Below are 26676 nucleotides of genomic sequence, written 5' to 3' on the forward strand. Positions count from 1 at the left end.
GCATATGGGAGTGGAAATGTCAATGAGTGTGTGAATGTGAAAAATTATTTGGGTGCAGCAAGGATCAACTGTGTTCTGACATCCAGGTTGGCAAAATTTGCAACCCAACAGTAAAGATGAACGATCTGCAATCTCTCCTCTTTTTAGTAATGAGCTGAGTAGAAAACATTCAGGTATTACCTTTGCATTTTTTGCCAGAGCTGACTCTCACTTTCACCTGTTAAAATGCTGGTAGCAGCAGATCATACCAGCTGCCACTAATTAACATTAATTCCATGAGTCACTTGATTTGGTAGGCCAAAATTGTACTTTGTTGTCGGGTTTGGTGTAGGGAGAAGCTCCGCTGTCTAACTCCACTCTACAACTGTGAGTGATTTTGTAGATTTGTTGATTTTTGTAGAAGAGTCACATTCCCCCTGTTAATCTTCCATTCATATCATATCAATCATTTAAGCATCAACTTGTCCTAGTTTTTGTCCTAATGTTTTTGCTCAATTAAAACATTTTGGCACAAATCTGTTTTGTTTAAATAAACTTGACCTTTGACCTTGTTTTGAATGGTGTGTCAGATTCAGTATCTACAGCAGTTATTTCAGTGTGTCAGGTACATATTCAATCAACATTTACACAACAAAGTATCGGACTCTGTATCGGCAGATACTTAATATTGAAGGACTCGGACATCCCTATAGATTTGTCAAGGCTTTGAAGAGAGAGAACTTGCAACAGTGCATTTTGTAATATTGTAGTGATTTAGCATTGTTTATTGTTTGGACGAATACCTGTCACCACAATGCAATCCAGTACAACACCATTAGAGTCTTCCAAGGGAACATAGAATCAGGGTAAAACAAAATGGCATCATTAGTTTTATAAAGGTAATTTTTTTTTTTTTATTGTATAAGTGCAAGATTCTTTGGAATTGTAAGTACTTTCCAACATTTCCATATCTAGAAAAATAGAGCTGTTTTATTATTTAAATGAGTACATGTTTAAACACCAAATCATATTTTTCAATTTTAGATTTACATGATGATCTAAATCACAGTAAGTGCTTCTTACAGTCAGAGTCGGGGCCTTGCACATCTCGAGTCAATTAAAGCGGTCCAACACCAGATCAAGGAAACACATTTGTTGTGTGTAAAATACGTTGTGTTACATGTTCTTCACAGAAAATAAGCCAAGGACATGGAGTTTCATAATGAAGAATAAAATTTAAAACACTTATAAGATTATCTAAGTCAAAGCAAGCGTGTTTATAGGCATACTTGGGGCTTTGCAAATCTGTGTAGGATCTCACACGTTTACATTTATTTGCCATTTAAAAAAATATATAATAATAAGTCACAGAGGCACATTTGTCTCCTTTTAAACCAGTAAAAACCCTACGGAACCACAGTTTTGTGTTTTGTTGTTATTCCTCCAGAGGCGTCCCCCAGTCCTGTAAAGAGCTCCCCAGAAACGTCTCCAATGACCTCCCCACGTCAGCGCCGCGACTCGGACCGCTACTGCCAGCTATGCAATGCCTGGTTCAACAACCCCGGCATGGCTCAGCAACATTATGATGGCAAAAAGCACAAGAAGAACGCTGCCAGAGCAGACCTGCTGGAGCAGCTGGGCAAGACCCTGGACATGGGAGAGATGAAAGGTACGGAGCACTGCAGAAGTCTTTGTTTATATTCTGACTCCTATGCAATATATTTTCAATATATAACCAATCAACACATCATACATTTGAAATCATAGTTGTGCTTTAAAACATTTTTTTTTTATTGTTTATTGACGTGAAGCATGTCATAGAATTTGGTCAAAACACTACTCTTGTGCATGTAGTGTTAGACTGCACTGTGAAAACTTACAGGTTTAAACATTTAGAGGGAGTGCCAAAAAGTTTATGCATTGGCAATAAGTCCCTTTTGTGTCTTATAAAAGTGTTGATCTAATGAAAAATTGACAGTCTAATGTTGGCTCCTTATCCACTTCTTTGGTCCCCATGACCACAGTGTCCAGGACAGCTGCCTCTGTTGTGTCCTGCTGCTGATGGCCCTGTGTCACACGCAGACTTATGGAGAGTGACTGAGGGAACAGCCATGGCAAGGTGTTCAGTTATGATACACTGTAATTGACCCCAGGGCTTGTCATCTGCGGTATAATGTACTTCAGTGGATAGGAGGGCGACCTAGTGGTCTTCATGGTTACCTTGTCAGCAGGCAGACTAAATCTGAAGCAAGTATGCTTGAGCATGATCCTGACATTCTACTGTCTCTGTGCGTGGTATTCCTTTACTGACCCTGACCTCTACCATTGTAGTGGGACTACGGTGTGGATTTGTGCATTTTATATTAAATAAATTTGGAGCTACTCCAAATTCCTCTTTTCCTCTCCCAGAAAGGAGCAGGTGGGTTAAAGATTAACTTCAACAGACTGCTAAAAGAGACCCCAACGGAAGAAGGGGTGGAAAGTTGCTTTCTTTAAGTGCTATGTCTGGGCAGTTGATCGTAAAACTGGCGCCTTTTTGATTCCGAAGCTGATAACGCAGTGCCTGACTGTTAAACTGACAGAAGGGACACTAACCAGCGATTAGCATTTCCCTGAACAGCCTATCAAAACTGCCCCCCCCCCCCACACACACGTAACCGTGGCAACTGACCTTACTCTGTGTTTCATTACCCCATCAAAGGGATACTCCTTGTCTCACCTAAGTGTGACATAACCCAGGAAGCCGAACTTTAAATAAACAAAGACTGCAGTCTCCAAAGACTCAAAGCATTTAATTAAGTTTAATTAAATCTTGTTACTTGATTACGTTTGCCTCTATTTGAGTAGTTATGTTAACATGTTGTTGCTATCTGTTGTTGATATTAGTGCTGAAAAGAATCTAAATAAGTTACTTTTGCAGTGTTTTAGATTTTAGAAGATTAAGGACACCCCTTTCATTTAATGTGTAACCAATACGTGTTCACAATACTTTCTCACACAGTTTCTTTAGAAATGATGATAAAGAAATGTCATACTATCCTCTTAATCGCCAGCTTGAATATAAGGCTGAATAACTGAATTCCCCGGTTCCTAAGGAGAGATGGTCTTGGGTTAATCTAAGCTTTCCTCATGTAACCTGAGCTCCCCCAAGTGGACGAAATAAGTATTACATACCATCGTTGGAAATGCCGTTAAATGTATAAATATCCTGACCAATAATGTAACAATTGTTTTCCTGTTACCAAATGCTTAACTTAGAACGGTACAACTGTTTGACCATTCGATTGTTCGATTGTGGAAAATATTTGATTATAATACGTGCAAATAGATTTCTTTTCTTTTAGACATTAAGTTTAGAAAGGCAGATCCCCGGGAAACCTGAAACGCCCTCTGGGGAACCACGCCCCAGGCAACAAAAGAGCGACACGCGACGTTGTTCGCGCTCTTCTCTCTCTCTGCTCTCTGCTCTTCTCCTCCCCTCGTGCCCTGGCCTTCCGCTCTACTCTCCGCACGCTTTGGCACGCGTCCAGCGTGCCTCACCAGGCAACGCCTAAGAGTCAACCAGCGCAACAGGCCTTTGTTTGCTTGAAGCTACACACGCGAAGTGCCGCGACATCGATCTGCCTTCAGTTTGTTTTATTTTCTTTCTTTCTTTTGTTTTGTTAAAGTTATCAGTCCGTTAAGTTACACTGGACTAATTCAGGAATGACCAAGTTCCATTTTTAAGCTTTTTCATCGAGCCAACTTCACCGAGGTCAGACCAAGCCACGTGGTCTCGCCAGCGGCAACGAAGTAAACCGGAAAACAGCTGAATTGCCATACGGAGGACGGCGTTGTCTTCAGACACGGAGAACCCCGGAGAATCCCCTAGCAAAAAGCCGGGATCGGGCAGCTAGCGTGGGACCCGTGCAACAGGCCAAAGCAGGCCGACAAGCCCTAAGACCTAACAAACATTCTGTGGTCAGATGTCCGGTAATGTTAATATTTCCTTTTAACTCCTAAACTCATAGCTTACTTTCATTAGTTCTCCTATACCGTATGAGTCAAATGCTTCCCACAATCGAACCTCCATTTCTCATTGTTCAGCCATTGTTTATTTTCCCTGTATTTAACCACCCTTTTATATCGCATTAGTTAGAGAATAAATTCACTGTAATATAATCAAGAACTGTGTGTGTTGCCTATTTCCACGCCCCTGCCAAGAGAATTGACCCTTTAGATATAACTGATCACTAGTAATAATTGTATAATTATTAAAAGCTACCTAGAGGTCCAGAGACTCTAGGATTATAACAACTCCGGTGGTGCCCTGAAACGAGGAATAATTTTCTGATTTTATGAATATTAAAATTCATAATTGGGTATTAATTCTCATAAATTTATTAAAATTCATAACTAATTTAGCCATGCTACACCATCACAACAAATTATAATGAAATACCCAATCTCATTATTATTTGTTATTAAACACTGTAAAAGTTTTAAAGAACTTCAACAGTCAACAGTGAAGACATGGCAAGAGTGGAGGCATCCAAAATTATTTTCAGGTGCTGGAAAGAGGATACATACCAAAAATTGAAATGCCACGATGAAAGACTAATTTTTACATCGTACATTCTTTGTACATGGGCAGCACGGTGGTTAGCACTGTCGCCTCACAACAAGAAGGTCGTGGGTTTGAACATTGGTCGTTCCAGGCCTTTCTGTGTAGAGTTGGCATGTTCTCCCTGTGTCTGCGTGGGTGCTCCGGCTTCCTCCCACCATCCGAAGACATGCGGACTAGGTTAACTTGGTGGCTCTAAATTGTCCGTGGGTGTGAATGTGGGCGTGAGTGGCTGTTTGTGTATGTGTGCCCTGCAATGGACTGTCAGCTGGGATTGGCTCCAGCCCCCCGTGACCCTGTACACAGGATAAGCAGTTGACGATGGATGGATTCTTTGTACATTTGACCTATTGTTGAAATAAAACATAGTGCAGCTTTAAGGATTAGTCATTGATACAGGCTGTTAATTGTATTAGTGCTGTACTATCTGCTATTCTATCACCTAGTCGCTGTCAGAGAACAGGTACAATTTTATGAAGTGGTAATTCTTGTGATCATTTGTCAGATACTGTAGACAATAATGTGACAGTTGTGATATTGATCAGAGATAGAGAGCATCAAATTACATTTGGAAAGAATTCTGATCATTTGTAAGTCCCCCGATGTTGAACTCTCATGGCTGGAGCTGTCAGCTTGACTCCTTCTGGAGTCCACCAGCGTGTCACAAGCTGTTAATTTTACTGGGGAGTAGGAGAGAATGTTCTTGCTTATCCTCTTCCAGTCACAATATGTCAATAACAATTACACAATATTATTCCAGCCGGTTGGAGGGCCGGCTGCCAGAAGAACAGAGGGAGCCCAGAGGTGTTGTAATGGGCATTGGTGCGTGACCACGCCAAATGGGAGAAACAAGTCCTCATGGCTGATTGGACACAGACCCCTACCTACAGGCCTGATTGGATCTTTATGCCTATAGGTGCACTGTGGCTGATTTTAGGGCAAATTGAGTGGTAGCAGTCAGTTCAGCTTTGTCATGTAGACTATTGAGGTTTTGAGTAGATGATGTCTATTTAAAGTACAGTACATTTAGTCCATGGTTATGCAACATAACCATTTATCATTATAGTTTAATACGATTTTCTTTTTTTGCTAGCCAAATAAACAAAACAAATTAGCTAAAAATTTTAAACCCCACTCCCAATGGAATCCCAGCCATGTGTAAAAATCGTAATCGTATGAAATGTAGATGTGCATACCTACATCTAGGGCTGAACGATTAATTGTTTTCAAATCGAAATTGCGATTTGAAAGAACGTGATTAGCTAATCGTGAAGACGTGATTAAAATCTAGTTTAATTATGAAGCGCATCTGACCCTGATTTTGTACTTCTACCATGGTTAAGTCGGCTGCATAGTTAAATTGTTCTTTTTTTGACGGTTTTAAATGTGTTTAATGTTTGGGAGACTGTACAGGGTGTTTTATTTTGAATTGAATTTTTTTTGAATTGTCGTGGCTTCTGTCAAAAATTGACTGGCAGCGACTATGGAACTTTAGCTAAACTTAAAACTAGTGCTGGGCAACGATTAAAATTTTATTAATCGTAATTGTTACTCGCAAAATTAAATAATGAATTCTCTATAGGGTATTGTGCACTTTTATTTTAAATGTACTGCTATATACACAAAAGTGCAATAACATGTGGTTTGCAAACACTTTAAACAAATAAGGTGCTTTTTACCAGTAGTATTTCCTTTACACAGTAGCAATTAGGGCTGTGCCCGACTAAGGATTTACATAGTTGGATCAGAATCGTCAAGTCCTGCCTATAGTCGACTGATATTCAAATCATGTGTGTTTCTGTGCACGCGATTGCGAGCCGAGGCTAAACTGAGGCTTATTGTTGACCATTTTTTCTCTCTCTCGCCTGCCATTCACCGGTCTTATACAGAGTTTTGCGCGCATGCCGTGCTGCCGACAACTGCATGCACATCGCGGTTCCTCGCGGGTCTATTTCAAGTAGCCGGCTGTTTAAAAACGATAAAATATTCTTTGTGTGGTTCATCAACGGTGATAAATTATCCGAAAGTCCCGCGAGGTGCGGACAACTCGGCACAAATCTGCCAAATCAAGTAAAGTTATGCAATTTTATTAACGTTCCTAAGACCGACATCTTCCCCAATATTAATCAGCATGCAGTGTGTAGCTATTCACTTCGCTATGGCATTTGATTGCTTGTCTTGCTTTTGTTTATCTACTTCTGCCACAAGCTGCATCCAACATAGTCTGCCAAAGCCTCCCTCCGCTGTTTTATTGGGTGCAGGCTGATCAACATCCCACCCCCTCCTGTCTGACTGTATATGGATACAGAGCCAGTGAGAAACGGACTTTCAAAATAAGAATAATAATAATATAAACTGCATTAACGAGAGATGAAATAATTGTGTTGCACTGACGTGATAATAACACGTTAACTTGACCAGCCCTACTTAAAACAAAAACAAAAAATCGCCGATCGAATCGTAATCGCAATATTTGGCATTGTTCAGCCCTACCTACAACCACATATCCACACACACAGTATATACATAGGATTGTACCTGAATAACAATGCATTTCATTCGGATCTGCACCCAAATGTAGTACTACTTATTCTTTGAGTCATAACAGTTCATGTACACAGTATGGTATTCAGTAAACCAACACCATTTGGAATTCATATTAAAAAGGCGCTCCTTATAACCTCAGATCATGTCTCTTTTTTCAGCCTTAAGGGCATGCAAATTACATGACCAAGTGTTGGGAAACTAATTGAAAATAAAGTAAGCTCTTACAGTTTCCAAACATCACAAGATCGCAAGGAAGCTCAGTGTTAAGTTCTTCTTCCCATTGTTTTTATATATTATGTGAATGAATCAGAATATCCTGTTCCTATAATTCCCTTTTTATAAGCAATAAAAGAATCAGTCGAGATCTGGAGTAAAGGAAAGTCAGTGGCTGGAAAGAAAACATTCAAATTAAATAAAGTTATTGCAAAAGTCAATATAGCAGCAGTAAGAATTACTATGATTTCAATTTAAAGTCATGAGCATTTTCCCAAAAACATGGGATGATTCTGCACCAAAGGCTCCTCTCCTCCACTCCACTCTAACCTAAAGCCATCCCTATCTTCAGCTTCATCTTTTGCACTAGGCCTGTTTTGCACTCTGTTAGGAGGAGACGGATTTGCCAACATCAACATAGTCATTATAGAGAGGCTGAAAATGTCAGCATGCTAGCTGCACTATTCAGCATTTGGGCTAATGAGTATTTCTCTTCGGCGATTATCAATTAGTAATGAAGTGGCAAATCATCCTATCAGGCAAAACCAGGACTGTGAGCCATGTGGAGAGGAGAATGGCACCACAGCTGGGGTAGCAGGAGGCCAGTCAGTCGGGACAGAGGGGGGAGGCAGGAGATGCTGCTGGAGAACGGATCCTTCACAGCTTCTACTTGGAGCACTTTTCTGTATTTCCTCTTTTCATCTTTATCATCTCACATCTCCTTTTTGCTGATTTTGCCTCTTCTTTGCCCGTCCTCTGCTTGCCACTCCCCTCTCCCTGACCTCCAGCACCGCCCTTGTGCACTTCTCATCTTGCGGGGAAAATGTGCACTCTGACTGAAGATGTAATGAAAAATTCAAAAGCTCCCATAAAGCAGGAGGAGCCGTTATCTGCATATTGTTGTTATGCAAACAGCACTGTGCTGCTGTGGAAAGGTGATGGCAAAGAAAGAAAGGGGGAAAAGATCAACAAAGAGACTAAAGGCATGGACAGACAATCAGCACTTGTACCTGCTACCCACCCAGCTCTTAGCTGCGAACACCACATGTTAAAAAAACCAAGCGTACTTTAAAAGGAAGTCTTTAAAAGTTTTATACCTTCTGTCAATTCAGAAGGGTGCAGAGGTATATGCATAGTCACCAAACTATAGGAGAAAACATAGCCTTATTTTGCAGCATACTGTAAAATTGATGTAACTGCTCAGCTGTGCCCTTTCAAATGGCAAGTATTTTTGATCTAACTTCCACATTTTACTGCAAATAAACTGTAGAGTTTGCTAAGTGTCCAATACTCTATTAGATCCAGAGTCTGATTCCCTATTATGTTTGATGCTCATTCTCTCCAAAGTTTATAGTGAATAGTGTGTGGGGGGGACGTTTCATTTACTCTAACAGTGAGGACTGTAATGTTTGCGGAACTGTAAATGGAATGGAAAATTAATTTGCTGTAGATAGTTCATAATGACACTAATGTGGACAGATTGTGTTATATCCCCAGTGGAATTTAAAGAGGTGATGGTGTCTTTTCCAAAGATAATTTTGTAATTTATTTCTTAAATTAAGACGAATAGAGGCATTTGTTTCCTCAGAATCAGCTAAAATCACTTGTTCACTTGACTTAAAGATACTTTGAACTTATTTATGAACTTTTGGTTCAGCTGTGTTTTTTGCTTGGACTGCAAGTTTTTCTCCTGATACCAGTTCCGTTTCCTCAACTTAGGGCATCTGCAGATACAGATTACTGATGAAATATCAGTGCTCTCTTTTACCCATGTAAAATTTGTATACATCACTGTGTGGAACTCATTGGAGTTATTTTTATGTGAGGTAACATGAGGCCAGGGATCGCTGTGGCCCTAAAAACTAAATTATGCAATAACATTGACAAAGGAACTGTATGTAATGTGGATTAAACATTTCATGGCCCAGACCCAATGCGCTTAATAAAATCAATATCGGAGCCGTTGCCATCAGGATTACAGATCTGGAAACGGTACTAATTTAGGACCAGTCCTTGTCACCTATCCCAAGCATAGGCCTATACAACATATAGGATCATGCCAACATAAGTCAAGTCAGTTTTACTTACTATATATCTCAGTCCCAATTAATCTATTAAGGCTAGTACTTGTAGTCCATGTTTATCCTGCAGATGGGAAAGGCTGTAAACCTCTAGAAAACCACTTGGATGGTGGGATGGATTTGGGATGGAATGTCATTTCAAGCGAGAGTCGTATTCTTGCAACGGCCTGAGGACACATGGCGTCACAGGTGACTGCAATTATCTAAAACTAGAGGAATACAAAGAGATGATTGCCACTTAATTCTCTTTATTGCATATAGGAATATAATGGATCATAAAAGAAGCAGAAACATCAGACATTGACTCTTTTATCTTCCTACATTGTCGTCTCCATGCAACAGCTAAATGAGACATGAGCAACAGCCTCGGCATCTGTTCTGCTTCAATGGTGGGAATGTCTCAGTGAAAAAACATCTGAGGTTTACCTGACAGTGACAGACAGCCAGACGACATGAAGCCAGACAGCATGTAGCTCAGTTCAGTTGACTGTTAACCAGTTCACTGAATGGGCCAGAGTGGCAGCCAACTGCTTTTTATATCACGTGTTCGGGTTTGTGGTTGTCTTGGTGATTTCTTGGACATCAGAAACATCATTGCTAGTCATAAGCTCAACATTAGCTTTGCAAAAGTGTGACATTATACACGCTGATGTTTTATCTCATTTAGAGCAATTTATGCTATACCATTTGCTGTTTAGTCTCTAGCAGTGAACACTGAGTCCAAAAATATGCCTAGATGCTGTCATTTCGTTTTTTTTTATTAATCATTCTTACTTGGGCTGCGTACTTTACCTAATACCTAACTTCCAACACCAGCAGATGTAAGATACATCCATCTAATTTCTTGCCAGAGTGGATACTATTATATATTTAATAATGCAAAGTAGACAAGAGTTTAGCATAAACAAATTCAAGTGTTATAGCATACGTTTATATTTATATTAATGTGAAGGAAAAGGTTCTGTGTGACTTTTTGACTTCTTTACTAGTCTGACAAGTGCAGCAATGTGAGATTGAAATAGAGATGACAGGGAAGAGCGGTGATTGGAGTAGAATGATACTGAAAAGATTTGACAGAATAACTCAGCCTTTTCGAGATCAAATCTTTGCTGCAGCCTGTTACAGCTACAAGTCAGTTTATTTGACAGTGCTTGAGTCTGTATGTTCTATATAGAGCAACAAGAAAGCACACTGGCACTAACAGATGCTACCCGTATTTGGTGTGAGGGAATGATTAGCTTCTGTTATTTTTACTGCCTCATTCATCCGTGACTTCCATTTCCGTATGATGAAAACTGACTTGAGTGATGGTTAAATGTATTTGGTACTTCAACGAAAATGCTATTGAATATTAAAACCGTAAAGTACTGCTGTCTTTCTTTTTCTTTTTCTTTTTTTTTTTTAAACCTCTCCTGCCCAGCAGCCTGGTATAGAGTATGATGAGCTGGATACCATATTGTGCTAGACAGATTTTACTTTAACAAGAGAGTATTAATATACTCCTTTGTCTGTTTTATTATTTATTTAATTATGTATTGATTTGTCACCGGGCCGGACAGGGGGCAGACATGGGGATGGGGGAGGGGCACAAACAGACAGCACAGAGAAAGGACAACACCTGCAAGCGAAGGGGGATGGAAGGTGGGGACAACAGGAAATAGCAGAGGGAAACACCAATTGCAGAAAGCAACGAAACCTGCAATGAAACAGAGAGGGGGGCTTGGGGAGAAGAAAAACAACAACAAACACAAACAAAAACAAACAAAAAATAAAAATAATAATAATAATAATAATAGTAAAAGACAACCAGCCGAACAGCAGCTATAAACAGCTGACATAGTAAGACAACTAAGAGAAAAATGAAAACAAGAAACAATCACGCACAATAAATAAGCAACACAGAGCTGGAATAATAACAATTAATTATAATTACAATTAATAATATGGTGGAGACTCTTCCCATGAGTGAAATAGGTAATGATGTCCACCGTACAAGGTCGTCCTTTATTGATTTAAGTAAAGGCGTGCAGTTTAGCCATGTCAGTTCTGACAGCCTGGAGGAAATATTGACACCCAGATAATATTCCCAGACTTTAGCGGTGTGGTAGATATACTCTGGAAATCACACTTTACAGGTAAAACTATGGATTTACTCCAGTTAATGGAGTAGTCTGAGATGGATGAGAATTTATCTATAAATGTGATTGTCTCAGAAAAAGAAGTTTGTGAGCTTAGGAGTAAAAAGTAATACATCATCTGCATAAAGGCTTATCTTGTGGTGTATATTTTCTGTTTGAATTCCTTTTAATATTATTATTTTGTCTGATAGCAGCTGCAAGCGGTTCTATAAAAATAGAAAATAGCGAGGGAGAGAGTGGGCAACCCTGCCTGGTACCCCTCTGGAGACTAAAGCATGGAGAAGTATGATCATTTGTTTTGACAGAAGCTCTTGGGGAACTGTATAAGATTTTAATCCAATCTATGAAAGTTTTCAAATCCTAATTTATAGTATTAGTAGCGAATAGAAATTTCCAATTTACTCTGTCAAATGCTTTCTCTGCATCTAAAGAAACAACTGTAGTTTCCAGGTTTTGAATAGTGGCATAGTCTATTATGTTAAATAACCTACATGTATTGTTGGTGGAGTGCCTGCCCTTAATAAATCCTGTTTGGTCAGAGTGTATTATACCAGGAGTGACCTTCTCTAGCCTTCTTGCTAGGGTTTTGCAGATGATTTTAAGATCTGCGTTAAGTGATATTGGGCGATAACTGGACGGGAGTGTGGGGTCTTTGTCTGGTTTAAGGAGCAGGCTGATACTAGCAGAGTTCATTGTTGGAGGCAACATGCAAGTACCCCTAATTTGCATCACCATCCTATAGAATGTGGGCGCAAGTATTTCCCAGAATTCCTTGTAGAATTCAGCCAGAAAACCATCTGGCCCAGGGGCTTTGATAATCGGCATATGTAAGAGAGCTTCGTGGAGTTCAGCCATTGAAACAGGTGAATCCAGTGCCCTGATCTGTTCATCATCTAACCTTGGCAAATCTATATTGTATTATTATTGTTTATATTGTTATTGTTGATGTTAGAGCTAGATGGATCAATTTGTGATGTATATAAGTTTTTATAATAATCTCTGAATGCATTGTTGATTTCTTCTGGGTTATAAGTCAGATTCCCAGCTGAGTCCATTAACGAGGAAATTGTTATTTTTCTTTATTCAATTTCAGTTGAATGGCTAAGAATCTGCTGGATTTATTGCCATGTTCAAAGTTCTCCAAGCGTAGTCTTTGCAACTGAAATTGGGTCTTTTTATTAATAATTTCATTTAATTCAAGTTTTGATTTTCTCAGATCATTCAGCATGTGTTCCTGTGGGGAGGCAGCAAGGGCAGTTTCTAATGTTTTTATTTTTTCTTCTAGCTCTAATTCACAAGATCTCTCTTTCTTTTTTTTTTGTATGATGAATAGGAGATTATTTTACCTCTCATGACTGCTTTTGCTGCCTCCCAAAGAAGACATGGCGAGGTTCCTGGCAGGTCATTAGTTTCCATATATATTGCCCACTCCTTTTTGAAATAACTTAAAATCTATTTTAATAACTTAAAATCTAGGTCTTTAAGCAATGCTGATAGAAACCGGTGCATGATAGTGATAGGGTGAATCTGAGTGTTAAATAGTTAAGGCGAGAATATGAGTGGTGGACTGGTGAAAATAAGGTATATTCTCTAAGAGTGGGGTTGTGAGAACACCAAACATCGCAAAGACCAAAATCGCTCATGAATGTCTGTTGATTTCCAAATACGGTGACCACCTGCCGTACTGAGCCTGTCAACTGCTGGATTACATACCATGTTGAAGTCCCCTCCTTATATAACAGCTGTGTCTGAGTGAGCAGAGAGTGAGTTGAAGAAAGCATGAAAAAAGGAGGGGTCGTCAACATTTGGGCCATAGATATTAGCAATGCAAAAAGAAGTATTTTGAATCGAAATGTTAACAATAATAAATCGACCCTCTGGATCTATAGTAGTGGAATTATGATTGAGTGTGTTTTTCCAGCCGTGTGCCCGACTGTGAATTAAACAGTATGAAAATAGCGCAGCTGATCAATGTGTAAACGGCGGAGGAAGAGTAATATTAACAAAAGAAAGAAACAGTCCTTCCTTCTACTTGAAGTGTTCAAACTTCGCGACGATGAACCTGGGCCTCTGGTTCTCCTGTCGCCGTCCTCCCAGGCGGTGCACCCGGTGGAAGCTGATGTTCTTCATGGTCTCAGCCGGGAGCTTCAGCTGATTTGAATGAAGGTTTTAACGGTCTCCTCTGGGGCTTCATCCGCCTGCTCCGGGATACCCGAAATTACCAGATTATCCTGCATACTACGAGCCTGGAGATCGATGATCGCTTCTCTAATGTTTTTATTGTCTGCCGCTTTCTGCATTCTGCTGCCTGCACAATGGTCAAAGCACCATCTATCCATCCACTGTCAACCGCTTATCCTGCGTACAGGGTCGCGGGGGGCTAGAGCCAATCCCAGCTGACATCGGGCGAAAGGCGGGATACACCCTGGACAGGTCACCAGTCCATTGCAGTGCCACACATAGACAGACAACCACTCACGCTCACACTCACACCTAAGGACAATTCAGGACAGTTAATCTAGTCCGCATGCCAGGATTCAGGTTCAATATTTTTCAGTGTCTTTTCTATTTATTTATGGTGCACGTGTTGTTTGACGCAGACTCATGAGCAGGTCTGATACAGAAATTATGACAGACATTCACAACCGATGATGTGTATATTCCTGAAACATAGGAACTACTACTACTTACTTCCACAGAGCATGAACAATAAACGGCAGCAGGTTGAAAGCTGACTGTTTACTGAACAAGTTCCAAGTATAAAACATTTCTTTGTGTTGTTCAAACCACATAAAATTATTGTATCTTTAATATATACCATAGCCTTGAGACAGTTAAATATGCAAAGTTGCATTAAAGGATATTGAGCATCATCTTCAGGACCATGCACAGCCAACATTAAGAAGCTCATAACACAGTTGTTAATCTTATGAACTGACAATTCAATGAATCCAAGCTGTAGAAGTGCTCCAACTGTGAGTTATGCAACACTAAAAAATGAATTGGACTTCTACTTCGCAACTGAGTCAGTTTGCCACAGTTGTCATTATAGATGGTAAAATCAACAACTTGCACTTGCTACAGCATGTTAAGACACCGTTATTTGTGTTGTAGGGCTAATAAAAACCACAGCTCTTGAGATTTGAAAAGTTCAAATCATGATTTTGATATAAAAATGATTTATTGCTGAGCCTTTCCCTTTGGATGAATATTAACATTATTATTTTTTTGCTAGCATACTGTGGCTGACAATATGTGAAAATTAATCAAAATACAAGAGGGAAAACACAAACTCACTTAAACTCCATGCTGCTGTTTCACTCCCATCCACTGCCAAAAGAACAGTCCATCATGCTTCATGTCTGCTCTGTGTCTCGTGCATCTCTTGTTTGAACAGGCCCTGAAGATGATTACAGACTGAGAAACACATTCACAAAGTGTTTCTGCTGTTGAGGCAGCTTTTCTCAAGTGCAGGGAGAAAGCTCTTTGCATGGAGACAGTCAGAATGCATTCATGTTGAGAGCAATTTTATTTAAACACATGTAAAACACATACTGTACAGTACATAATGCTATGCTAATGCATAATGCTCTTTCTATAACAAAAGTACAGGAACACAAGACAAAGATTATATAGCCATCTAAAAATACAGAAAGGTAGCTCTTGCCATTGTTGTCGTTAAATGCTTCAAAGAGGTCATATTATGCTTTTTGTCTTTTTCCCTTTTGTTTAATGTGTCATAATTCTTGTTTGTGCATGTAATAGGTTTGCAAAGTGAAAAATCCCAAAGTCCACCACAAAGGGATTTAGGGAACCCCTAAATAAAATTATGAATTTGAAAATTACCATAATTTAACCGCTTTAATAGAGAGTGATGTCATCTCCCACCAATCGCATTGGCTGTAAAATGAAGTTGCAGTGGAGTCTGCTTAGAGGGAGCTGGTCAAAGACAGAACAGAGAAGCAAAGAGAGCTGAGAAATAACACTAAGGTTTAAGCAGTCAAGTGGCCCAAGTCATCATGCTAATGTTGAATATTATTATAGAGCACTAATGAGGAGATACAAGAGAGGTTTATGGAGCTTAGAGAGATTCATTATGTGCTAATAGAGCACGGGAAATCTAAAGAAATGCCACAGTGTATTCTGATGGATTGTTCTTTCTCAGTACAGTAGAAGAGAAGGATTGTGGGAGTTGTGTGAAAATTAGCAGCTATGGTGTGAAAAAGTCATAATGTTGAATTTAGACAATAATATATCATTTAAGCCCTTTTATTAACTAGGTACTGCTCAAAAAGCACAGCAATGTTCTGCACATACTGACTTTCTGTGGCCCTCACACAACTTTGGCAAACTATACAGCTTGACAGTACAAAGTCTCCCACTTCCAGCAGTGTAAACCATTATAAGGTCCTAATATCACAACTGCAACACTTACTTGCATTGTAGCAGAAAATCTAAACAGTAACTCTTTAATTTTTGTTGTTGTCTGCGATGACAAATATATAAGTTGAACTGAATTTCAAGATAAGATTAAAATGAACAAAATGCTCCAAGGCTGTTATTCCCGTAAATGTTATCAGTGAGAAAAATCTATAAAACCTTAGTTGAATACCTTTACATTCTCACAAGTGATAATTTCTCTTGTTCAGCAAATATTCGTATTTTACAGCTACAGCTACAGCGGCTATCCTGGTATTAGCATCTCCATGGCAAAACAAGCCTTCATGGTAGCATCTCTGCCTACTATTGGCCAGTTAACTAGTCAGTGAAGCTACACAAGCTTAAACATTTCCCTTTGAATAGGCCATGCACAGGCTTTATTAGGGATGACTGAGGATTTACTTGGCAGACATTTTAGCCAATAATATTTCGAGTTTGATGGTGTAAGGCAAGGCAGGACTCCATTGAGGAAACTACCTTAGTTTATTTGCATGGACATTGTGTAAAGTCTCATTCTAAATCTTGTTATTGATGTCATTTGTGTAGGCCATTTTCTAACAAACAGTTTAGTGAATTGATGCAGTTTTGTTGATTTTTATTGAAGTAATGGCATTTTACAGCTCTCATGCCCACTAATATCATTCTCAAAATGCCCACTTTGGGTGTCCACCTAGACAAAACCTTGCTAAATTCCAGTGTTACCATCACTACATTTGGAACAGGTTATGTCCAACATGCATATGGTTCTATTGGAATGCTAAACTCACCAGGCACAACTACAGGCAAAAATGTAAAAAATTAATTTAAAACAAATATGTCCAAAAATGTATACTTTTACCATGTGTGTCTCTGTAAACTAGGTCCAGTATCACTTACACTTATTGATAGAAAACTCCAGAGATACCATTCATAGACCAAGATCATTTCTGTATTCAACCAACATGTTCTCACTCCCGACTCGTCATATACTGATGCATGGTCAAGGCCCTTTGGTGTCGCATTTCAATGCCCCGGGTACCCCTTTAGCGTAATTTTTACACGTTTAAGGCTCCACGGTCAGGTTAGCAACGCTTAGCACCAACAAATATGCAACGTCGGGTAAAGTTAGAAACAATACATATGCAACATCCGGTTAGACTTTCAAAATAAAACGCTAGCGTTTTGAAACACCATTTTAAAACGACATGTTATTAAAGTTGTGAAATGTTACAATTTGGTTAGGTTTAGGCAACAAAATTATTTGGTTATGGTTATGAAAAGATCATGGTTTGAGTTAAAATAACTACATACGTCAGTTTAGACGTAAGTTAACAATTTCCGTAACTTAAATAAAAATATATAATGTTGACTTTTTGTTTCACATTGGACACAAACTCCGGTCTCCTGGTTCAAAGTCCGAGTTCCGGCCCTCCATCCACCCCAACCACCTCCTTACTCAGTCTTTTCTGTTAAATATCATATACCTACCTTTACCGTCAAAAACTGACACCACAGGGTTTCCCCCACTGCGTTGAACTATGACGCTATAGGGATGCCCAGTGCGTTACAAACTCACACCGATGGATCTAGATGAGTTGGAAGATTCAAAAGGGATTTAGTGACGCTTGTGCACTTAAAAGAAGGTGCTTGTTAACGGGTTTGAACCATAATGATTGATAGCACAAACAGCCGGAAGTGATGTAGTTCAACAGTGTACAAAAACAGAGCTGTTTCAACCTGGCTGACTGACCTGACCTCTTGATGCAATGAAAGAAAAAAGGATTCATAGCATGCTGTCTGAACTATGCTGTCAGTCATGTTGTCAGAGATCAAGCAGCAGTCAGCTCCCTCTTTCTCACTCGGTTTCTTATGATTCCTCATGTAGCAGCCAAACAAAAGTGCAGTTTTGTCAGTGCTCACTCCAAAACACTAAATTTAGACTGTAGTCTGGCCTGTCAAACACCCCGACAGACAAATAGTGTTTTTCCTGACTCCATCATAGCTGTTAATCGGAGATGCGTTTCTGGCAGATGTGATTTAGCACGTTGTCTCCCACTTTCTCACTTCCTCCGTTTTCCTTCAATAGAGAACTGCAATTGCAGTTCTCAAGCTGTTGCTCTTGGCTGCGTGTTATATTTGCCACTCCCCCCCTGACCCTAAAATAGATCTCTGAAAGCCTTAATAGCAGGCCCAGAGACTGACAAATTACAACAAGCTTATCAGGGTTCTCTTCAAGAGGAAACAAAGGGCAAACCCTGTCCCCATGTGGTTCAATTTAAACACTAGATTGGACCAGCAGAAGGACAGCTATTTGTTTTCATCTAATGCCTGTTCTCCTCAAGATATTACATCTTTACTTACTGCCCGTTTCCTAACTGCGCCCAATTTCAGAGGCCAATCTTATCTGTGATGTGGTAAGCATGCCTGTTTTATTGCTTCAAGGGGTTGAAAACTCGTTTAAGTGGTGATTTCATTCTGAAAGTCCATTTCACAAATCACTCCATTATAATATGTCCCGCAGTTGCAACCTACCAAACAATTTGTTTCATGCGGATTCAGATTTTGCATATGCTCTTTCAGCATGGGCACCTTGCAACAATCAGAAAGGGAATGAGCTGAACGTGCACCATCTGAGTGGGGCAGATGGCTGCTGGTTAATCTAGCATGAACCCTGGACCTGCACCACCTTCCCTCTGCTCATAAACAGTCCACAGAGAGGACTACACTGCGGATCAGTCATACTGCCACCATGTTCCCTCCCAATAGATCAGGCAATAGGTCTCAATTAGCTTAGAGACAACTAGAGATTTAGCACCGAGCAAATGAAATAACTCAACACAGCACCCTAATCTGTGTCTTATTGTAAGCAGTGCGTGGTTTGCATTGAAAGAGACTTTTTGTTCCATTTACGGTGGAGGTGTCTCTCCCTCTTAGGCAATGCAATATGTATGTAGTTACACACTCCATAATCATACACAAAAACTCACAGCTGATTTCATACAATATTTTTTACTATTTTAATAATGAAAGTGTGATGAGTCAGTTTCCTCATCAACACTAATTTAGAAATGTGAACACAGACAAGGAAACACTGGATAACTTTTTAGACCGTCCCTAAGGAGGAGGATGTTTTTTTTCACTAAAATGCTGCAGACTGAGTGTTGTTTACCTCAGCTCCTGGGTCTGTCATCATTTCAAATTTGGTGTTTTCAGTAACGCACTATGGACACATGTCCCTGTAAATAAAATGGCACATGGCTTCAGTAACCAGGAGGAGTAGCATTACTCTCCCTTTGTGTGACCGTTGCTTGGGTGACATTACTGTCAGTGTACACGTTGCCTTTTCAAATTCATACTGAGGTTTTGCAGAACGTAGGTCCGATCTGTGGTTGTGTTTTGATGTAGCCATATCTTTCTCTTCAGTTGTCCGATACGTATTGGTCAATTTTTAGACTCATAGATCCAATGAAAAAGTTTATCTTGTGGACGGAGGATGTTTTGTGAATACAGCCCCAGGTTTGCATTCAAAGAAGTTCTTTGGCATCCTTTTTTGTATCTTTTTTTGTTTCAGTAGTTTACCCACTGGCTACTTTCTTTCAAAAGTTACCTCTGTGATTTTAAGATCAAATGAAAATAGAAGACATCAGATAGAATTTCCCTCTGCATGAATCAGCTCCACAACCTGTTACTGTGGTTTTATACAATTCCAACTTAACCCAAATAAATGAGACTGCAGAGCACATTTTTCTTCTTCTGTATCCTCTCCTGAGCTGCCCCTCTTTTCTCAGCCATGAGACAAGTTAACCAAAACAAACGAGTCTCCTATGACTCACCGGCAAAGCCTCAGAAAGTAGGAAGTAAAGGTGATCGAGGGGAAGCGCCACAGAGGCCCGAAGGCTCCCGTTGCTTCATCGTTCATGCAGGGCAGCACCATGAGGGAAGAGCCGCAGGTGGCTTGCAGTGATGGATACCAGGGCGGCTGTATAATCTGTCACCCTTTCAAAAATAGTTTGAGAAGCAAGCTGTCAAAGGGCCACTGCAGAGCAGACCTTCACTGCCTGCTGCAGAACTTGAATGTCAGCTCATGACTGCGTCTGGGGACGGCCGTGCAAAATTGAAATCTCAATCCTGGTGGTGGCCGACAGAGTGGTTATTGTACAGTTTATCAGGAAGAAAGTGAAAGGGAGAGATTTGCCTCTTTCCCTGTGGGGAACATTGCCCTACATCAAAATGTAGAAGAAAAGAGCTGACATCAACATCTGAGAAGAAAGTTGTTAGAAAAATGGCACATTTTCAACATCACCTGCCTCTACGCTGACAGACAAAAATAACTACGCTTTCTAAGTTTCGGCAGCTCATTCCTTAGTGTGACGATTTAGAGTAAACGATCATTCATGGGGGGAATTTGATTAGAGAGGATATGGAAATGTGATTCAATTCAGTGCAGGGTGACATTTCTTTTCTCCTGGCCTTTTGCTCTGAGGCTTATTTATGAAGGAGTTAACTCAATTGTGGAAGCGAGGCAATAAAGACAGCCATTTTTCATACCACAATAATATTAGTACAACATGACAGCGATTATACAGGGTACTCATAATTTGCAGCAACAGGACGCTGATTTAATACAACCATTATCACAGACACTGAGGACGCTGTTGATACATTTTTTAAAGAAATTAGACAACTTATTAAATGTTGTTAATCCAAAATAAATCAGACACCTCTCGGGTGCTGTATACAGCCTGTTGATGATCCTTTACTCTCAACTATGACATTTGTGATTTTCCTCCTACTTCTTTGCATAAAATGAGGCTGAAGTAAAGGAATAATTGGCAATAACATAATAGTTTAGTGCTAATTAGCGTATGTTAGCATGCTACACTAAGATTGGTCAACATGGTAAACATTATACCTGCTTAAAGTTGTACATTTTCCAAGGGAAGTTAAGCTCTAGAATTTACCAGCATCCCATTAAATAGGAATTTAGTAAAATGTAACACTCTGCATCCACTGGTGGCCATCCAGGCAAACTTGAGGCTTGGAGATGTCTGTTTTTGGAGGGGGTCATAGGAAGAAGGAAGGTTTTTTTGGTGTTGCTAAAGTGTAACGGATCTATTGGTTATTGTACAGTTTATCAGGAAGAAAGTGAATCATTTATCTATTAGAATTGTTTACAATTATGGATGCTTATATTATGGTAAATGGTTTGTTTCTATCTGCATATGACTATATATGTCCATTTTATTCCCCTTAACTCCCGTGGAAAGTTTCCACCTTCAATATTCTCGGAATTTTACAACCCTAAACATTACTTGTTTAACATTGTCATTGTGAGTATGTCAGCATGCTCTCTATAGTTATTGAGGAAAAATATGGGAAGACAGGACATTCAGTTTCACATCAAGTAAAAGAATTTTTCTTAGAAGACACTAGTCTTGCTTCGCAATTACTTCTTGGGCTCAGCCGAAGACGGATCAACTTCAGCTGGGTCTTAAAAGACTTACTAAAAGATTACTGGACATTCAGACTGAAAACATTTCTTGAAAGCACATGGGACTGTGCTGGTCTAAACACAAGCTTAAGTTGAGCTTGAGGTTGGATTGGAGGACCGTCACTCATCCTTGGTAATTTGGCAAAAATGTTTTATGTGCATAGAAACAATTCTCTATCTGGAAAAAAAAGTGTCTCAAGTACTAGCTTTCAGATTCAGCTGTGAAATGTATTTCCCTGGGTTTTGAAATGCATGACATTTCATTGTCTGCCTAGTTCTAATTCATTGTTTCCACTCCATCACCAGCAGCCTCTATCAGCTATAGCTACCTGGTAAACACACATGAATGCTCACCTACTGTAAGACTGAAATGTATCTGCATGGAGGCAATGCTTTTGTAGGTCTGTCTAGGTTTGAAGGATTCTGTATTGACTGTGTGCAGGAGAGTAAAAATCATATTATATAATGATGTGTAATGTCAGATTTTTATTTACATTCCTCAATGTACTGTAAGTGCTGATGAGAAGCAGGCAGTTTTTTGAGGTTTGTCCTGTATTAAATTTGTTCATTTAATATGTGTTTCTGTTTGATTCTAGGTCTGAAACGGAGCTATACCTGTGAAGTCTGCAGCGTCACACTGAACTCAGTGGCACAGTACCATGCACATCTGCAGGGCTCAAAGCACCAAAATAAGTGAGTGGATCACACTACTGTTCACTGCAGCAACAGAGTTAACTATTAGTGCTGCAGTGCTTGAAGCTACAACTAATTCTTGGCACAAAATATGGTGTTTTCTTTGATTTCACTGGCATCCTCATAATCCCCTGCTTCTCAAGGAGGCCTTTGCACTTCAGATGTAGTGCATTACACAGTGCATGCATAAATGATAAGAGTATTGTAGAGCGCTGCGTTGCAGAAACAGAAATATCATATGGGCTCATTTTGCTGAGGGCATCCTATCTTAAATTTTAAGGAAAATTCTCTAATTGAGCATTTTCCCACTTTAACACTGTAGCTAGTAACTAGTTGCTGAAGTGCCTGCAAAAGCCAATCTCTAGCGGAGAATTCAACAAGTTCTTACAGTATAGTCACAACAAAGAGGCCACCTGCTGGATATTCCGTCTAGATACAAGCTGTAAAACAAAAGCTCATTTAAAAAAGCCACACAGCCAATTCCATGCTAGTCACAACAAGTAAAGTAACAACTTAAATTAATTCTAAGATGAAGCTTTTGAATATTCATGCACCATTAAGCAAATCTCCGGTTTTCCCAAACAAATGGGACTAGTACTAAAGTGAACACTGGCTTATACATTGTATCTAGATACCTTCTGTTCAGTCCTTAAAGCCCGTTGTCATCTCAGGACGTCCAATACCGACGCTTTCAGAAAAAGTGATAAAGCGTAGTTATTTGAGGTACCCTTCAGGGTCAAATAATAAGCTAGCTAGCTACGTTCATGTTAAAAGTGTTGACAGCCCCCCAAAGCCCCCTACCCTTACCATAACCATCAGAAATGTTAGTGCCTAAACCTAAGTCACTGACTTTATGCATGTCGACTGGCTAGCCTCCTTTGTGTTGCTGCGTAGCAAACGCGATTCATACGGACGCTGAAGGGTACCTTTAGCGTAAAATAATTACGCTTTGTCACGCTGTCTGAAAGTGTCGGTAATGACGCACTAAGATGAGAACGCGTTGGTCCTTATCAGTTTTTAAAGGTAAAATGTGTAAGATTTAGTGGCATCTAGTGGTGAGGTTGCGCATTGCAATCAGCTGTGTAGTACGTGGAAAGATGGTAGCGTAGCTGATTATTTATTAAAATAGAAGAAATAATCCACATATTTATATTGAGGAGGAAAATGTATAACATAAATAGGATTACATTTAGTGTGATGATCTTAAGTATATTTTTTTGTCACAATAAGAAATAAACTACCAGCTACAATAGGCTGTCTGCACAGGACACACCTTCCACTCATGTGTCGGCTGTAAAACTATAAAGTAATAGTGAGACATTTTGGAAAATATGCTTATTTGCTTTCTTTCTGATACCACTCCCATGTCTGAACACATAAGCTAGTGCTTAAGAATTGTTAGACCAGGTTAGTAAGACTGGAAGGTGGGGGAAACAGCTGTCCTGGCCCTGTCCAAAGTTAAAGGAGCTATGTATTTTTTAAATTAAAATCACTCATCAATAAATCACTTTTTTACTGCCTATTTGTCAACGGGCTGTAGCCTCACTTAGAAATAAAGCACACACCTGTTTTTTCTGTTGCTTGGAACAGCCACTATTCTGCTTCTTATTTGAAGAAATCGGGTCGGGTTCTTTCCATGCGTGCTCCCGAGCCTCTTGCTGACTATAGTGACCACAAAACACTCCCGCTAACGAAATGCAGTCCACTAACACCACAACATTAGCAGAGATCTTCCTCTGTTTGCTTTGTAATGTTCAATTTACTTATTGTAATTTATTGTAATTTTACCCATACTCCAGTACACAGCTATTCCACCGTCTCAGTCGCTGTAACTTATGTGACATCATCATATGCAATAATACAACATAACAGGGCAGTGGAAAGGGGCCATTAATTACAGTAATGGGGTGGTGATGGCACAATAGATAAGACACATGCCTTTGGTATGAGAGGCCCAGGTTCAGTTCCCCACTATGACCCTCTGCCATTGTGTCCCTGACCAAGACACTTAGTTGGATAAAAGCGTCAGATAAATGTAACACATTGTTTTATACACTAGAAAAACATTTAAAAACGACAAGTTGTGGGTTTATGAGAAGTTAAATGCTTGTCGATTTTTAAATGTAGGCCTTTTATTTATTTATTTATTTATTTTTTACGGATTATACAAACAAGATATAAAATGCTACAAGAGTTGTATCAATCTTCTCATCTTATTCTCAAGATAACAAATAAGCATAATTCCAGAAAAGTCACCCTATCCCTTAAATGGCAAGTGTTTTGGTTAAGAGTGAATTAAAACTAATTAGCAAGGGAGCAGAAAGTGTGCAAAGCAAACAAAAAAAAGAAAACAACATGCATCATCATATCTTTTATGGATTCACAGTTGCATATCCACCATAGCTACTGTTTCCTGCACTAATATACCATCAAACTGTGCAGCTGTCAAGCTCAACTGCTGTTTAAATTTTGTCCCAAGCGTAATTATTATTTGTATGTATTAGTATTCTTGGAGTCTCCTTTGCAACAATTACTTGACCTAAATCAGTTTCAGAACAAGAGGACTGCAAAATGTGTGCGGGCCCTGGGCAGTAGGTGTGAATTGATGGGGCTTACATGGTGCATGTCCTGGAATTAATTCCCCCTGTTGGCCAGTTTCTGGCTGCACACATCCACAGGGATGCTGGCATCAGGAGACGTGACATGCCATTTAACAGCCCCGTGCTTTAGTCACGGATGCCTGCACCGGAGCCACTGGGTTTCCACGCAGATCCTACAATACTGTAGCACACACACACACATGCACACACACACACACCCCACCCTGAGCATGGCAGAGGTTACACAGAATCAGACCACATGCGACCCCTAAGCCCCCACCTCCACCCCATCTACATAGCCTACAAGGTGCCTAGGGTTTATTTAGGTAATTTGCTCAATATTAGTTTACACAGAGAGAATAAAGGCTTACAAAATCATGGGGTGAAAGAGTGTAATTTTTAAACTGCAAATGCCACGGTTTTTATCAGGACGCAACTCACATGACTGGAGATGGAAGAATCATTTGTTGACCAGCAATTTTGTCAGCGATAATTACAACCATCGGTGGCAGATTTAGTCAACTGCCAAATAACATTTATTCTGTGATTTGGCTAAGATGTAAAAAATTTAACTCTCGGCTAGCCTGGCTCTTGGCTGATCTCCATGCTTGTGTGCCTGGAAATGATTTGTCTTCTCTTGTCAGTCAGTCTTTTCAATGAAATGCCTTCGGCTTTTCCATAATTGTCAGCTTTCACGCTAGCATCAATGTGATATTTTATCTTAGCCCAATACCAAAATTCTTCTAATGCCTGCTTACTGTAGTCCATTCTATATAGTCCTGTTGCATTAGCATCCTTTAGCAGGTTTAAAGGTAGAATTAGCAGCCAGCAGTGACCCTCCATCCTCAATCGCAGCACACTGCTTCAAACAAAGCTATAAAGTATTTAATACTATGAAGAGCACAATACAAACTCTGCATTTAATTTATAGAAAACCATCAGTACAGTATTGGTCAGAAAGATTTAAGTATCCTTAAATCTTTAGGCCCAATTAACTGATATCTTCAGTTATATTGATATGTTTTTTCCATTAGTGGTTACTATTTGCATGGATCACCTGGTCAGCTAAGGTTGGGAGGGGGGAGGGGGGTGGGGGGTTGTGCAGGTCTGATTAAATCACATCAATATGAAGAGGAACACATTGATGTACTACAAACAGGAAATAAAACCCTCAAGCTGCATGGCTTTATGGCTGTACTTTGATAAGATGAACTAAGGGCAGGAAAGTGATGAGGAAATTCAATTTTGACTCAGGAGAGGAACAAATTACCTGTTCATGACCGGTTTACTAATGAGGAGTGTGATCGATACTCCCCTAACGAGCCTGCTACATGAGTACAACAACTGTGAAGCTTAAACCCTCTGATTTGCTGCTGGCATTCAAAGCCGGAAACTTTAACCTAATGGACTTTGTCTTAAGATTTACTAGTTTGATTTTGCTCCATGGCATATTTCCTTTCTTTTTCACCCAGTCTTGCTGGTATGTTCTGTCATGCTTTCGCCTCCTCAGTTTCCAAACCTAAAGTAGAGGAAACCTAAAGTAGCTTCTCTCTTTTTTGACTTTGTTGGAGCGTCTGTCTTGCTAAGACAAAAATAGCTAAGTGTCTTTGTGTGGCCCGTTGCTGAGGAGGAGCTCAGTGATGAGTGCAGCGAGAAGCCAACAGATGCAAGGCTGGTGTGGCTAGTCAGTGTTAACTAAGGGAAAAGGAGAAGGAACCCATTTGACCTCTGGATAAGGACAATGTATGGAGCTCTCTCTGTTGCCCACTGTCTTCATCCAATGACGAAGTAAATACTGAATGGCAACCACTTTTCAGTCAATCAGTTTTTTGTAAGTGCTGATCTTTGCAGTGTTAGCAGGATTAGTCTTTAGTAAATGTTATGAGCTGTGACTACCAAGTCGTCACAAATG

The 26676-nt window shown here is 39.8% G+C and overlaps 1 protein-coding gene across 1 annotated transcript in view; it reads left to right on the forward strand.

Moving 5' to 3' along the window:
- The first annotated feature begins 303 nt into the window (after positions 1-303).
- The window catches only part of zmat4a (zinc finger, matrin-type 4a), a 45191-nt gene continuing 18818 nt past the window's right edge, over positions 304-26676 (forward strand). Inside the window, exons 1-3 of the mRNA XM_038704278.1 lie at positions 304-366; positions 1427-1648; positions 22068-22164. Of these exons, the coding sequence (XP_038560206.1) occupies positions 1471-1648; positions 22068-22164 (275 nt within the window). The 5' untranslated portion in view covers positions 304-366; positions 1427-1470. The remainder of the gene's footprint in view (positions 367-1426; positions 1649-22067; positions 22165-26676) is intronic.

Source organism: Micropterus salmoides, unplaced genomic scaffold (assembly GCF_014851395.1).
Source record: "Micropterus salmoides isolate LMB-PRFRI ecotype aquatic unplaced genomic scaffold, ASM1485139v1 Ms_hic_scaffold_7, whole genome shotgun sequence".
Lineage (NCBI taxonomy): Eukaryota > Metazoa > Chordata > Actinopteri > Centrarchiformes > Centrarchidae > Micropterus > Micropterus salmoides.